Here is an 11,603-nt window from a genome sequence, read left to right as displayed (position 1 = left end):
CAAGAACAAAGGAACCTGTATATAAACGTTTCTCAAAGAATACACAGGCTAAACTCTGTTTTACAGCCTTTAACCCCTCCTGTCAAAACCTTAGTCTATTTTGAATGGGGAAGAACTTGCAAGGGAGACTTGCCCATTAGTCTCTTGGCACCAAAACCAAATTTTAGCATCATAGAATTTGAGCACAGAAATGGGAAAATGAGTAAATGGAGTTAAGCAGTTTATTCCACTAATAAAGGAGATAACCAGAGCAAGACCCTGGATTGGAGGCATCCCAGATGTTGGCGCTTTCTCCAGTTGCCTTAACAGACACTGGGAAGCCAGGACCTCTGCTATGTTTGTGTCTCCAGCCATCCATCAATGAAGCTCAGCCAATTGGGCAGCACTAAAACGGTCCCCTCCAGAGAGATTCAGGCTGTCTTCCTGTCAAGGGCTCCTACCTAATTATAAGAGTAGACAAGCTGAGGGGACAAAGAAACCTTAAGTATCCTCTACTGAAGCCTCTGAAAATCCAGAAGTACTCTGGCATAATTCTTCTTCTTTACCTTTTCTTTTCCTGTTCTTCTCTCCATGCCATACCCCATGCCCACGCAGGTACCCTCCCCTCTACCCCAGAACTGGAGATGAAGGAAATTTGTGAACAGAGAACTCACCTAACCTTATGTCACCTTCCAGAGGCTCACCTCACCCTATGTCACCTTCCAGAGAGAGCTCCCCTAATCCTTTGTCACCTTCCAGAGAGAGCTCCCCTAACCCTTTGTCACCTTCCAGAGGTTAGGTGAATAAATGCAGAGTAAATATGGAGTTGCTTCCTCATATTCTACTCCTTCTGCCTTCAGTCAGTAAAGTCTGGGGAAAGAGAGAAATGAGGCAGGAGATGGTGATATTCCACCATGAGGAAGAGGCCAGACCTCTTCTGTGGCAGGAGACGAAGTTGCATACACACACACACACACACACACACACACACACACACACACTTCTGCTCACCTGTGCTTTTTCTCCTCCTCTCACTACTTTCCACTAGGTCAAGACTTGATATCATCTGGAAAACTTTAAGCCCGTGGGTCTTAGCTGACCTGTGACATCTGAGTAGAAAACCTTCCATGTCCATTAGATACATATAGTCAACCTTCATTAAGCTGCCAATCAAAGAAAGAACACACAAAAGTAGTTAATATTTACATAATTTTCTTAGGTGACATATCTAGTTCATTTAAGACATTTAAAACATTAAGAAAATTTCCCTTTCCATTCAATTAACATGTCTATAGAGTGCCTACTATTTACCACAGACCATTTTAGTTCCACTCTTACATTTAACATCTGATTTCTAACTCAAATGCCTTTTTTATTCTGCTTTCCAATTTTAGCTATCACAGTCTGTCAAAATGGCTATTCTTCTCTCCTGTATTTATGGTGAGTCGTTACTACTCATCATGAGGCCATCTGCACAATGTCACTGGGTAGTGACACAGAGCCTTTGTTCAAACCCTAGGATGCTGCATCTTGCAGGATGGATATTAATGCTACTAAATCCATCTTCAACATTTCCAAACAACAGCATTCATAACAGCTATTATATCTGCACAGCAGCAAGAAGAGAGGGTGTAGCATATTATTAGAAGGAACTGCCCATTACAATAGAATTATGACGTTATAAAGAGAAAATAGATTTCCTTTTCTCTGTAATGTTATACTTCATATTCTTAAAAGACGATCCCTGTACAGAGATGGTTACAGTTGTCAGGCATATAGTATGATGTCACACGGCTATGAGCATCTCCTGTGGGCTCCTGACTAGATGTTAACCCTTTAGTTTAATAATATAATTTAACTTAATTTAATTAGTTTAATTTTGTTAACTCATTAATCTAACCATGGTAGTACATCAGAATCACATATGGAGCAGCCTGAGGAGGAAAACAATCATTTGGTTTATAAAACTGTGTATTTATTTTCTGATTGGTTTGTATGTTCTAAAATGATTCGTTTGTTAATTCTGTTGCATATTCAGAAGTAAGACACCACTGATTTAAATCACTGCCCAGTATATAAAAACCATGTCAAGTTCTGCGGGCATGTATTTTAAATTGAGGATCATAAGCATAAGTGAGTTGGTCCGGTTGACCTGTCATTTGTTTCATGATTGGTGTTTTATATTCCAGTCCACCAACACAGACACATTATATTTTCCTATTAAACATAGAAGAGTATCCTTCAAGTGCACAGGGAAGTTGTTTTCACAAAATATCTTAAAACCCATAGCCTCTCAATTTACCTCTTGTTCTCTTATTTATGAAAGAGACATTAATTAATACAGGAAAATGATAGCACTTGCTTTATGACTAATGACAGCCCCATAGCTATAAAATAAAGAGGAGTAGCTGAACTTGGGAATTTCGGAGAGCCCATCCTCTATGAATGGAACTGCTTGTAGTGAGTTCCAGACACCTGCAAGCAAGGATCCCAGCATAGCCAGATTTTCAGAATTTTTAAAAGATGTCAGAAATCGATATATGCATGAATTTTTTATTTTTAAATATTGGCGAGTAATTTAGAGTTTAATAAAAAAAAAACCTGTGTGTGTGTGGGGGGGGGTTCCATGCTTGTGTGATGAACAAACCTGTGTGGGCTGGATTTGGTAGAGGATCTGGGAGTTTGTGATTTGTTATTTCAGCCAATATCAACACTATCACATTGACGTGAGGAAGGTCAGATGTATAGGGAAGAGGACAACATCGTGTGCCTGTGAGGGCAGCCAAAAGGTTGTGTCACCATAGACAAATTTTGCTGACTTTATTATTTTGGTTAATAGAATCCTATCTCCAGTGAGCAAAAATCACTCTTACTTGTGATAAGACAACTATTTTCAAGAAGTTCTTTGAAAAACAGTTATTTGAGAAAGGCATGGTGTTCACAGCATTGAGTGCACTTTTATCTCAGTGGCTAGAAACCGTTAGGAAAAAAAAAATCTAGAAATTTAAAAGATCATAACATAAACTTTTTAAAAGTATTTCTTTGATGTGAATGAAGTTACTTCACCATTTCTTGGACTTATAGAAGTCCTATATACAGTGTTTTCTTTTGTAAAATTGCAGTGAAACCTACTTTTACATTGAGGAAAAGTTGTTAATTTAAGCAAATACAGTAGAATTGTATTGTAATTTTTTCAAATAGAGTTGCAACTCAATCCTTAAGCCATAGCAGTATACTTTCTGAGTGCCTGATACCACATAATTGACTTTTGGTGTATGTTACATTGGTGTATTCATCTTGAAATTGGCAGGAAACAGCAATATACTCAAAAAAATGTGATAAATCTATCAGATATTTTCCTTTAAAAAAAAAAACTTGGAGTTAAAGAGGACCAGAGGCAAATAACAAAAACAATAACAAATCACAACAATACAATTATTGAAAGTTAAGTTAGGGCTCTGGGCAGAGACATTTCCATGGAAAGTATACTGAAGAGAGACCTGGGCACTCTACGTAAGTCCCTGATACCTCAGACAGAACATGACCAGCACATGTTCAAGCATCTTGGATAGAGCAACTTAAGTGAAGATAGAGACAGATTTAACCTAATGAAGCTTCGGTGGGAGAGTCGTCTTTTGTCTGACTTTTTCCAAGGGAGGTTTGGAGGAATCCACTGCTCCAGTTGTGTTGCTGTAGTCTGAGAGCCAATTATTTGCCCTTGAAGTAGTTCTGGAGCTCTGGGTGGATCCAGAAAACTGCCTGTACTACCTCTAGCCTCTAGAATCAACCTGACGAACCTCAGCACTTCAGAGAGTTTTGACTTTAAGAAGAGGGATTAGAACCAAGACATTACTCTGCTACCTGATAGATCACTAAAACCAAGGGTCCATAGTCATTTGTAGCTGATTTTTTTTAAGATTTTATTTATTTATCCGTAAGAGACACAGAAAGAGAGGCAGAGACATTGGCAGAGGGAGAAGCAGGCCCCCGACAAGGAGCCTGGGATCACGCCCTGAGCCAAAGGCAGATGTTCAACCGCTGAGCCACCCAGGCATCCCTATAGCTAATTTTTACATAAGTCCACAACCTCTAGGGCCAGCAGACTGGGATAAGAAGGTGAATCAGGGACACCAGACTGAGATAATCATAATCCCAGGATTGAAGCACCAACTGAGAAGAAACTATACAGGATGTTACAGATGTGGCATTAATAATAAATAGTAATATTGAAAGGAACTTTTCTGTGTCATCAAAAATAATTTTTTGATTCATAATTTTAGAAGAAAACCTGAATTATATTCTATTCTTTGTAAAGAAAATCATGTTTATAAAATTATTGTCGTATGTAAAAGTGATCAAAGACTATGTAGCCAATAAAAATAGAGGAAATGTTATAGATGATGGTAATGATTATGATGATATCATATTATTGTCTTGATTTTGTGATATTTGTTTTTGTCATCTTGTAATTTATATTTATTAATATTGTTTTACTCTAAATTAGTGTTCATATTTTTATCTATTATGTTCATAATGGTGTATTCTTTTTCTTAAAAAAGTGCCCCCAAGTTATAAACTTCAAGATTCACATAACCTGGATCCCCTCTAGTAAAAAAACTGGGACAGAAGCATGTACCAAAAGTAGGGAGAAAATTATAGGATCTGCCATGACCTTGGAAATACTCAGAGAACATTCAAAATTTTGAGGTATTGTGGGAGGGTAGCCCTCACAATGTTTCACACATATAAATGTATTGCACAAAAGTCATGAATTAAGTTCATTTTGAAACAATTTGCTATGACTGAACTAAGAAGTAGAATATTCATAAATCACCCAATGGGGTGGAAGAAAATCTTGACAGTCTTGTCCCTCTCTCTACCACTGTCCCTTGTTTCCTCATTTCATCTCAATAGCATCTCCTACTTCAGTTTTCTTCACACGTGTTCATATTGGTCTCTTCTTGCTTTAGATTAGATTTCATTTTTCTAAAGACTAAATTTTTTTAGTCTTTAGACTAAAGACATTTTTTCACTAAAGACAAAGACATATTTTTTCAGGATTATGCCCACTTCTAATTGTCTCTGTCAATCCTCTTGGCTTACTTTTATAACAACCCTCTAGACTGGATATAGTAAGCATTTCTAGTAGGAAGTAATAGATGCAAAATTATATTAGAGAGTGTGAATCAATGGTTGGATGTAGGAGCAATCTTTAGAAGATTCCTTAAGACCAGATTTCTGCTTCTCAGTCACTGACACAAAAGGGAGATGACTGCACTGTAATCCCCACCCTAGGAAGAAAGCATTCCTCAGCCAAAGCTGAGCACATGTAAGTAGTCATGACCAGAAAAATCAGAGGGGCTTCCCTGGCCATGATGGAGTAGATATTAATTACACACCATCATAGCATTTGTAACATAGATTTACTTCATTGACATAGAGCTGTAAAAACAAAATGAGTGAACCCATAAACGAAAGATGAAGAGAGGTAGTGAACTCCAATTACAAAAAGGACTACTGCATTAAACATATGCAAATGAGGGACTCCAAATTTGGAAAAGATGACCCTGTAAAGTGCCACACCCATTCCTGAGAGTATATAAATGCCTCACTTGAGGAGCAATATATTCAAACGTAGAATCTTCTCACTGTCAGCCAGCTGAACTCACATCTCCTGCCAACATGTCCTACAACTGCTGCTCTGGAAACTTCTCCTCCCGCTCCTTTGGGGGATACCTGCGCTACCCCAGCTCCTCCTGTGGCTCATCCCACCCCAGCAACCTGGTCTACCGCACTGAGGTCTGCTCTCCCAGCACCTGCCAGGTGGGCTCCTCCCTCCACACTGGCTGTCAGGAGACCTGCTGTGAACCTACCAGCTGCCAGACATCCTGTGTGGTGACCAGACCTTGCCAGACATCCTGCTACCGCCCGAGGACCTCCACGCTCTGCAGTCCCTGCCAGACGACTTGCTCTGGGTCTCTGGGTTTGGGGTCCAGCAGCTGCCGTTCCCTGGGCTATGGATCGAGAAGCTGCTACTCAGTGGGCTGTGGATCCCAGGGTTTAAGACCCATGAGTTACAGAGTCTGTGGCTTCCCTTCTCTGGGCAATGGATCCAGATTCTGCCCCTCACCCAACTTGGCTTCTAGGAGCTGTCAGCCTTCTTGTTATAGACCAACATGTGGATCTGGCTTCTTCTGATCACCTTATTACATTTCTAGTCTTGTTGTCCAATCTCACCAATGCCTTTACTCATAAACTTTATTATCTCTGTCACCTACAGGAAGATCTTTGATTATCAAATCTTCACCTTGTCTCTGGCCCCAAATAGTGGCTGACAGACTTTATTTGAAAAATTCTGTAATTAATGCACTAATTGAAAATAAAATCTAAAGTCTGCATTGGAGATAAAATTTGTTATTGGATTTTCTTTCAAAATTATATTAAAAGTCAAATCATTATAATCTAACAAATTTACTAGTTCTGATAACCAGCTATGTTTATTGTTGTTAGTTATTTCTTGACTAGGCTTTTGATTGTGATAGATAATGATGATATTATTAAAAGATCAATATGCACCTGAAATATTTTGAAATCCTAAGAAATTGAGGATTTGAATTTTGAGGGACCTCAGATATTTTTCTCACTTTAACTACAAGTAGTAGTAAACTATTCTTTAAGTACATAGACTTTTATGAATTGAAATTTGACTCAGGAATTAAATTGATTCCCTCACAAGATGTGGGAATGCCAACAAGCATAATGCAGCAGACTGGCTGATAGTTATATAAGGAATGCAGAGAACAAAAATAATATTTACATTTATATGGTTAGGCTTATACATAAAAGAAAAATTGAATAGAAGACAAATGAAAATGATTATGTATGAATTTTAAGTTATTTTGCTTGAAGTCACCTACCATTTCTTGATAAAAGTAATAAACACCTGCATCTCACTGATGAGTATTCAACATGGTCTTATCTCCATATGTGTAATGAACAATACCACAAAATTTGAGTGAAGAATCTAAAATCATAAGGATGATTTCCACCTTGGTTTTTACTCATGTTTCAAACTAAAAGATAATTAACATTTGATACCATCAGGAGTGATGATTTAATGTGTATCTCAACAAAAAATGGGGAAACATTACTTCTCTTTTTCATGGTAATATTGTCTGTTATCTCAGGCAAAGTATTTTCAGGAATAACAAAGTGCAAAAATAGATTTTGATAAAGAACCTAAAACTGAGAACAAAAAGAGTTAACATATGTTTAGTAAATGTGCCTGCACCTTATTTCTTTAAGCTGTACAACAGCCCTTGGAGAAAGATACCCATTATGAATCTGTTATGTTAAATGCAAGAAAAGGGAGATGCAGAAAGAATAAGGAACTTATAAAGAATACCTGTCCCATAGCATCTTAAAAGGTGAAATTTATTTAGAATTGCAAAGACATAACAGCATTAGAAGGGGCAAAGGGGAAATCTGGGCAGATGAAATAAAATAAGCAAAGTAGAAAAGACTGAAAATTATTTTTATATTCAAGGAATGAATGGAAATTTGGTTAACTTACAATTGAAGATTTTATACAGTGTGAGAAAAACAAACATGGTTAAAAATAGCTAAGTAACTGCCCCTCAATCATTTAGAGGTATTACATTTTATTTACTTCTTTTTTTTTTTAAATTTTTTTATTTATTTAGGAGAGACACAGAAAGAGAGGCAGAGACACAGAGAGAGGGAGGAGAAGCAAGCTCCATGCAAGGAGCCTGATATGGGACTCGATCATGGGAATCTGGGATCATGCCCTGAGCCAAACGCAGACACTCAACCGCTGAGTCACCCAGGCGTCCCACATTTTGGTTACTTATTTAGGGGTATTATACTTTAAATTGCAATAATTCTTGTTTCCATTGCATCCATTCAAACTTTTAAAATAAATTTGTGGGATGCCTGCGTAGCACAGTTGGTTAAGCCTCCGACTCTTGGTCTTGGCTCAGTTCTTGATCTCAGGACTATGAAATCAAGTCTTAGGTTGGGCTCAGCACTCAGCTTGGAGTTAAGACTCTCCTTCTGCTTTTCTCCTGACCCCCTACGCTTTCTAACATAAATAAATAAATATTTAAAGTAAAGTAATTTTGTGATTGGACACTCTTGCTCTTATTTCTCACCTATTCTAGACACTCTTTAATATATTATAAGATAAATATTTCATCCAAGAATTGGTTAGGAATTTAAAGCTTATTCCTAAGGGGGAATAAGATAAAAATTAATATACTTACAAATGAAAATATTATTTGGAAATTTCTTTTTTGTCTAGAAAATTTAGGCAAAGAAAATATATGTGAAAATGTCCAGAAATTACTATGGCCAAAATGTCGTGGAGGTTCATGAGCTCAGGTAACGCCAAATGAAAGTTAGAAATTTCCAATGATTTTGACCAAAACTGAGACTCTGAACAATATGTTAGGACTAGGGTGAACCTTAAATATTTATCCCTTCCTATGAACTGAAATTAAGTTCCTAATCATGTCAATGCTTGATTAGATTAGCATGGTACACAAACTGGAGTAGCCACCCTGAAAAACAGTATGGAAGGTCCCTAAAAAATTAAAAATAAAGCTATGCTATGATATGGGAATTTCACTACTAGGTAATTACCCAAAGGATACAAAAATACAGATTCAGTGGGATACACAGACCCTGATGTTTATAACAGCATTATCAACAACAGCCAAATTATGAAAAAAGCACAAATGTTCATCAACTAATGAATGGATAGAGAAGTTGTAGTATGTGTGTGTGTGTGTATTATATATATACATATATATATATATATATAAAATTGTGTGTAGTATGTGTATGTGTATTATATATATACATATATATAATATGTGTGAATGGATAGAGAAGTCATAGTGTGAATGGATATAGTGTGTGTGTGTGTATATATATATATATATTATGTATGTGTGAATGGATAGAGAAGTTTTATAGTGTGTGTGTATAATATACATATATATATGGAATATTGCTCAACCATGAAAAAGAATGAAATCTTGCCATTTGCAGTGATGTAGATAGAGCTAGAGAGTATTATGCTAAGTAAAAGAAGTCAGTCAGAGAAAGACAAATACCATATGACTTCACTCATATGTAGAATTTAAGAAAAATCCAGATGAATGCAGGGGTGAAAAAAGACAGAGAGAGACAGAAGCAAACCATAAAACAGACCCTTAAATATTCAGAACTCAGACTGAGGGTTGATGGAGGGAAGGTGGGCAGGGGGATGGGTTAAACAAGTGATAGGGGTTAATGAGTTCACTTGTTGTGATGAGCACCAGATGTTGTATGGAAATGCTAAATCACTGTATTGTACAGGCAGCCCGGTGGCTCAGTAGTGTAGCACTGCTTCAGCCCAGGGTGTGATCCTGGAGACCCGGGATCAAGTCCCATGTCAGGCTCCCTGCATGGAGCCTGCTTCTCCCTCTGCCTGTGTCTGTGCCCCTCTCTCTCTGTGTGTGTCTCTCACGGATAAATAAATAAAATCTTTAAAAAAAAATCACTGTATAGTACACCTGAAACTAATATCACACTATATGTTATCTAATAGGAATTTAAATAAAAACTTGAAACTACAAAAAATATTATCATGGTATAGAGGCGACCTTAAACTATTTCTTTACATAGATAAATATAAATTATAAATGCAGGTATAGATTTAGAGGTATAGATATAATTGTATTGTTTTATACATATATGAGTATATAGATGGTATACATAGATAGATGACATAGATATAGATCATCTGATACCTTAGGGAAATTTACCAGACTTCAATAAGTGAAGAAATAACTAAATCCAAAATATATGTCAGGTAGTAGAATTCACTTTAGAAATAAAAAGATAGATTTAAAATTTTAAGAGAGAGAGAAGCATATTAAAAGAACCAAGTAGAGGGATGCCTGGGTGACTCAGTCTGTTAAGTGTCCAACTCTTGATTTTGGCTAGGGTCTTGATCTCAGGGTCATGAGATCCTCCTTCTCTCTCTCAAAATTCTCCCTCTTCCTCTGCCCCTCCCTACACCTCCACTCATGCTTGCTCTCCCTAAAAAAAAAAAAAAAAAAAGAAAAAAAGAAAAATTCAATACGTTAAATGTAAATTGTTGAATGGATTGATATACATTATATATAGCTTGAGAGACAATTAGAGATTGTTATGGAGAACATATTTAAACTAACAAAGAGAATATATTGGCGTCAAACTGATGAACACAAATGAAGAGACAGATTTAAAGCAATAGTAAGATTGACAGCTGAATTCTAAACAGAAAAAGGAAAGTAGGAAGACAAATATCCTCAAATTTCTGAAGAAAGAAAATTTTAGAGTACTTGACTAATGAGTATATATTTCAAAAATGAGGAGGGGGCACCTGGGTGGTTTAGTTGATTATCTGACTCTTGATTTTGGCACAGGTCATGATCTCAAGGTCATGGGATCAAGCCTGGAGTCGGGCTCTGGGCTGGGCATGGAGCCTGCTTGGGATTCTCTTTCTGTGCCTCCCCACGGCCTTGCTCCCTTAAAAAAAAAAAAAAAAAAAAAAAAAGGAGAAATGTAGGCATTTTCAGATAATCAAAACTGTAAATAATGAGTTACTAGCCTTTCATAACTAAAATATATAATAGAAATTATATATAGTCAGAAGCAAAATAATCCCAGAACATAGAAAAAGATGTAAGAAGAAATGAAGAGTAAACAAAAGATATATATATATATCTTTATGTATAATTAAAAATGTACAGTAAATTGGTCATATATATAATTATTATAATATATAATAAAATATACATATATTGGGTAAATTTAAGCAAATTTTGGTCATAAAAACATGGAGGCAAATATATATCAATATGCATAAGCATACATGAAATTGCATTACAGAAAATCCTAACATAGTAGTACATGACTTGGGATAAGGATAATTGACCTCAAGTTTTCTGACATTCTTGCACTGAAATAGAAATAATAAAAGTATTCATTTCTATTAGCAAGTCAACAAGGCATGCTGTGAACTTTAAGGCAGTGCTGTCCAATAGAACTTTCTGTGTTGCTGAAAATATTTTTTTTCCTAAAGATTCTATTTATTTATTTGAGAGAGAGAGAGAAAGAGAGTAAGCATGAGCAGAGGGGAGAGGGAGAGGGAGACGCAAACTACCCCGTGAGCAGGGAGCCCAGGGTGAGACTTGATCCTAGGACCCTGGGATCATGATCTGAGCCAAAGGCAGATACTCAACCGACTGAGCCACTCAGGCACCCAAAATATTTTTGTCTGCATTTTCCAATATATGACATCCCACAGCCACATGTATCTATTGTGCACATGAAATGTGGCTAATATAACTGAGGAATAAATTTTTTTTTAAAGATTTTATTTATTTATTCATGAAAGACACAGAAACAGAGAGAGTAAAAGACACAGGCAGGAGAAGCAGGCTCCCTACAGGGAGCCTCATGTGGGACTTGATCCTGGGATTCCAGGATCACACCCTGAGCCGAAGGCAGATGTTCAACCACTGAGCCACCCAGGCATCCCACAAATTTTAATTTTAACTTAATTCTAATTG

At 36.7% G+C, this 11,603-nt stretch overlaps 1 protein-coding gene across 1 annotated transcript; it reads left to right on the top strand.

Annotated features, from left to right (window-relative positions):
• Positions 1-5,661: 5,661 nt before the first annotated feature.
• Positions 5,662-6,177, top strand: LOC112909494 (keratin-associated protein 13-1-like). Its single transcript, XM_025985447.2, has one exon. It carries the CDS (start codon positions 5,662-5,664, stop codon positions 6,175-6,177), a length of 516 nt encoding a protein of 171 aa, XP_025841232.2.
• The last annotated feature ends 5,426 nt before the right edge of the window (positions 6,178-11,603 follow it).

This window comes from Vulpes vulpes, chromosome 15 (assembly GCF_048418805.1).
Source record: "Vulpes vulpes isolate BD-2025 chromosome 15, VulVul3, whole genome shotgun sequence".
Taxonomy (NCBI): domain Eukaryota; kingdom Metazoa; phylum Chordata; class Mammalia; order Carnivora; family Canidae; genus Vulpes; species Vulpes vulpes.
This window is presented reverse-complemented; position numbering and strand designations above follow the sequence as displayed.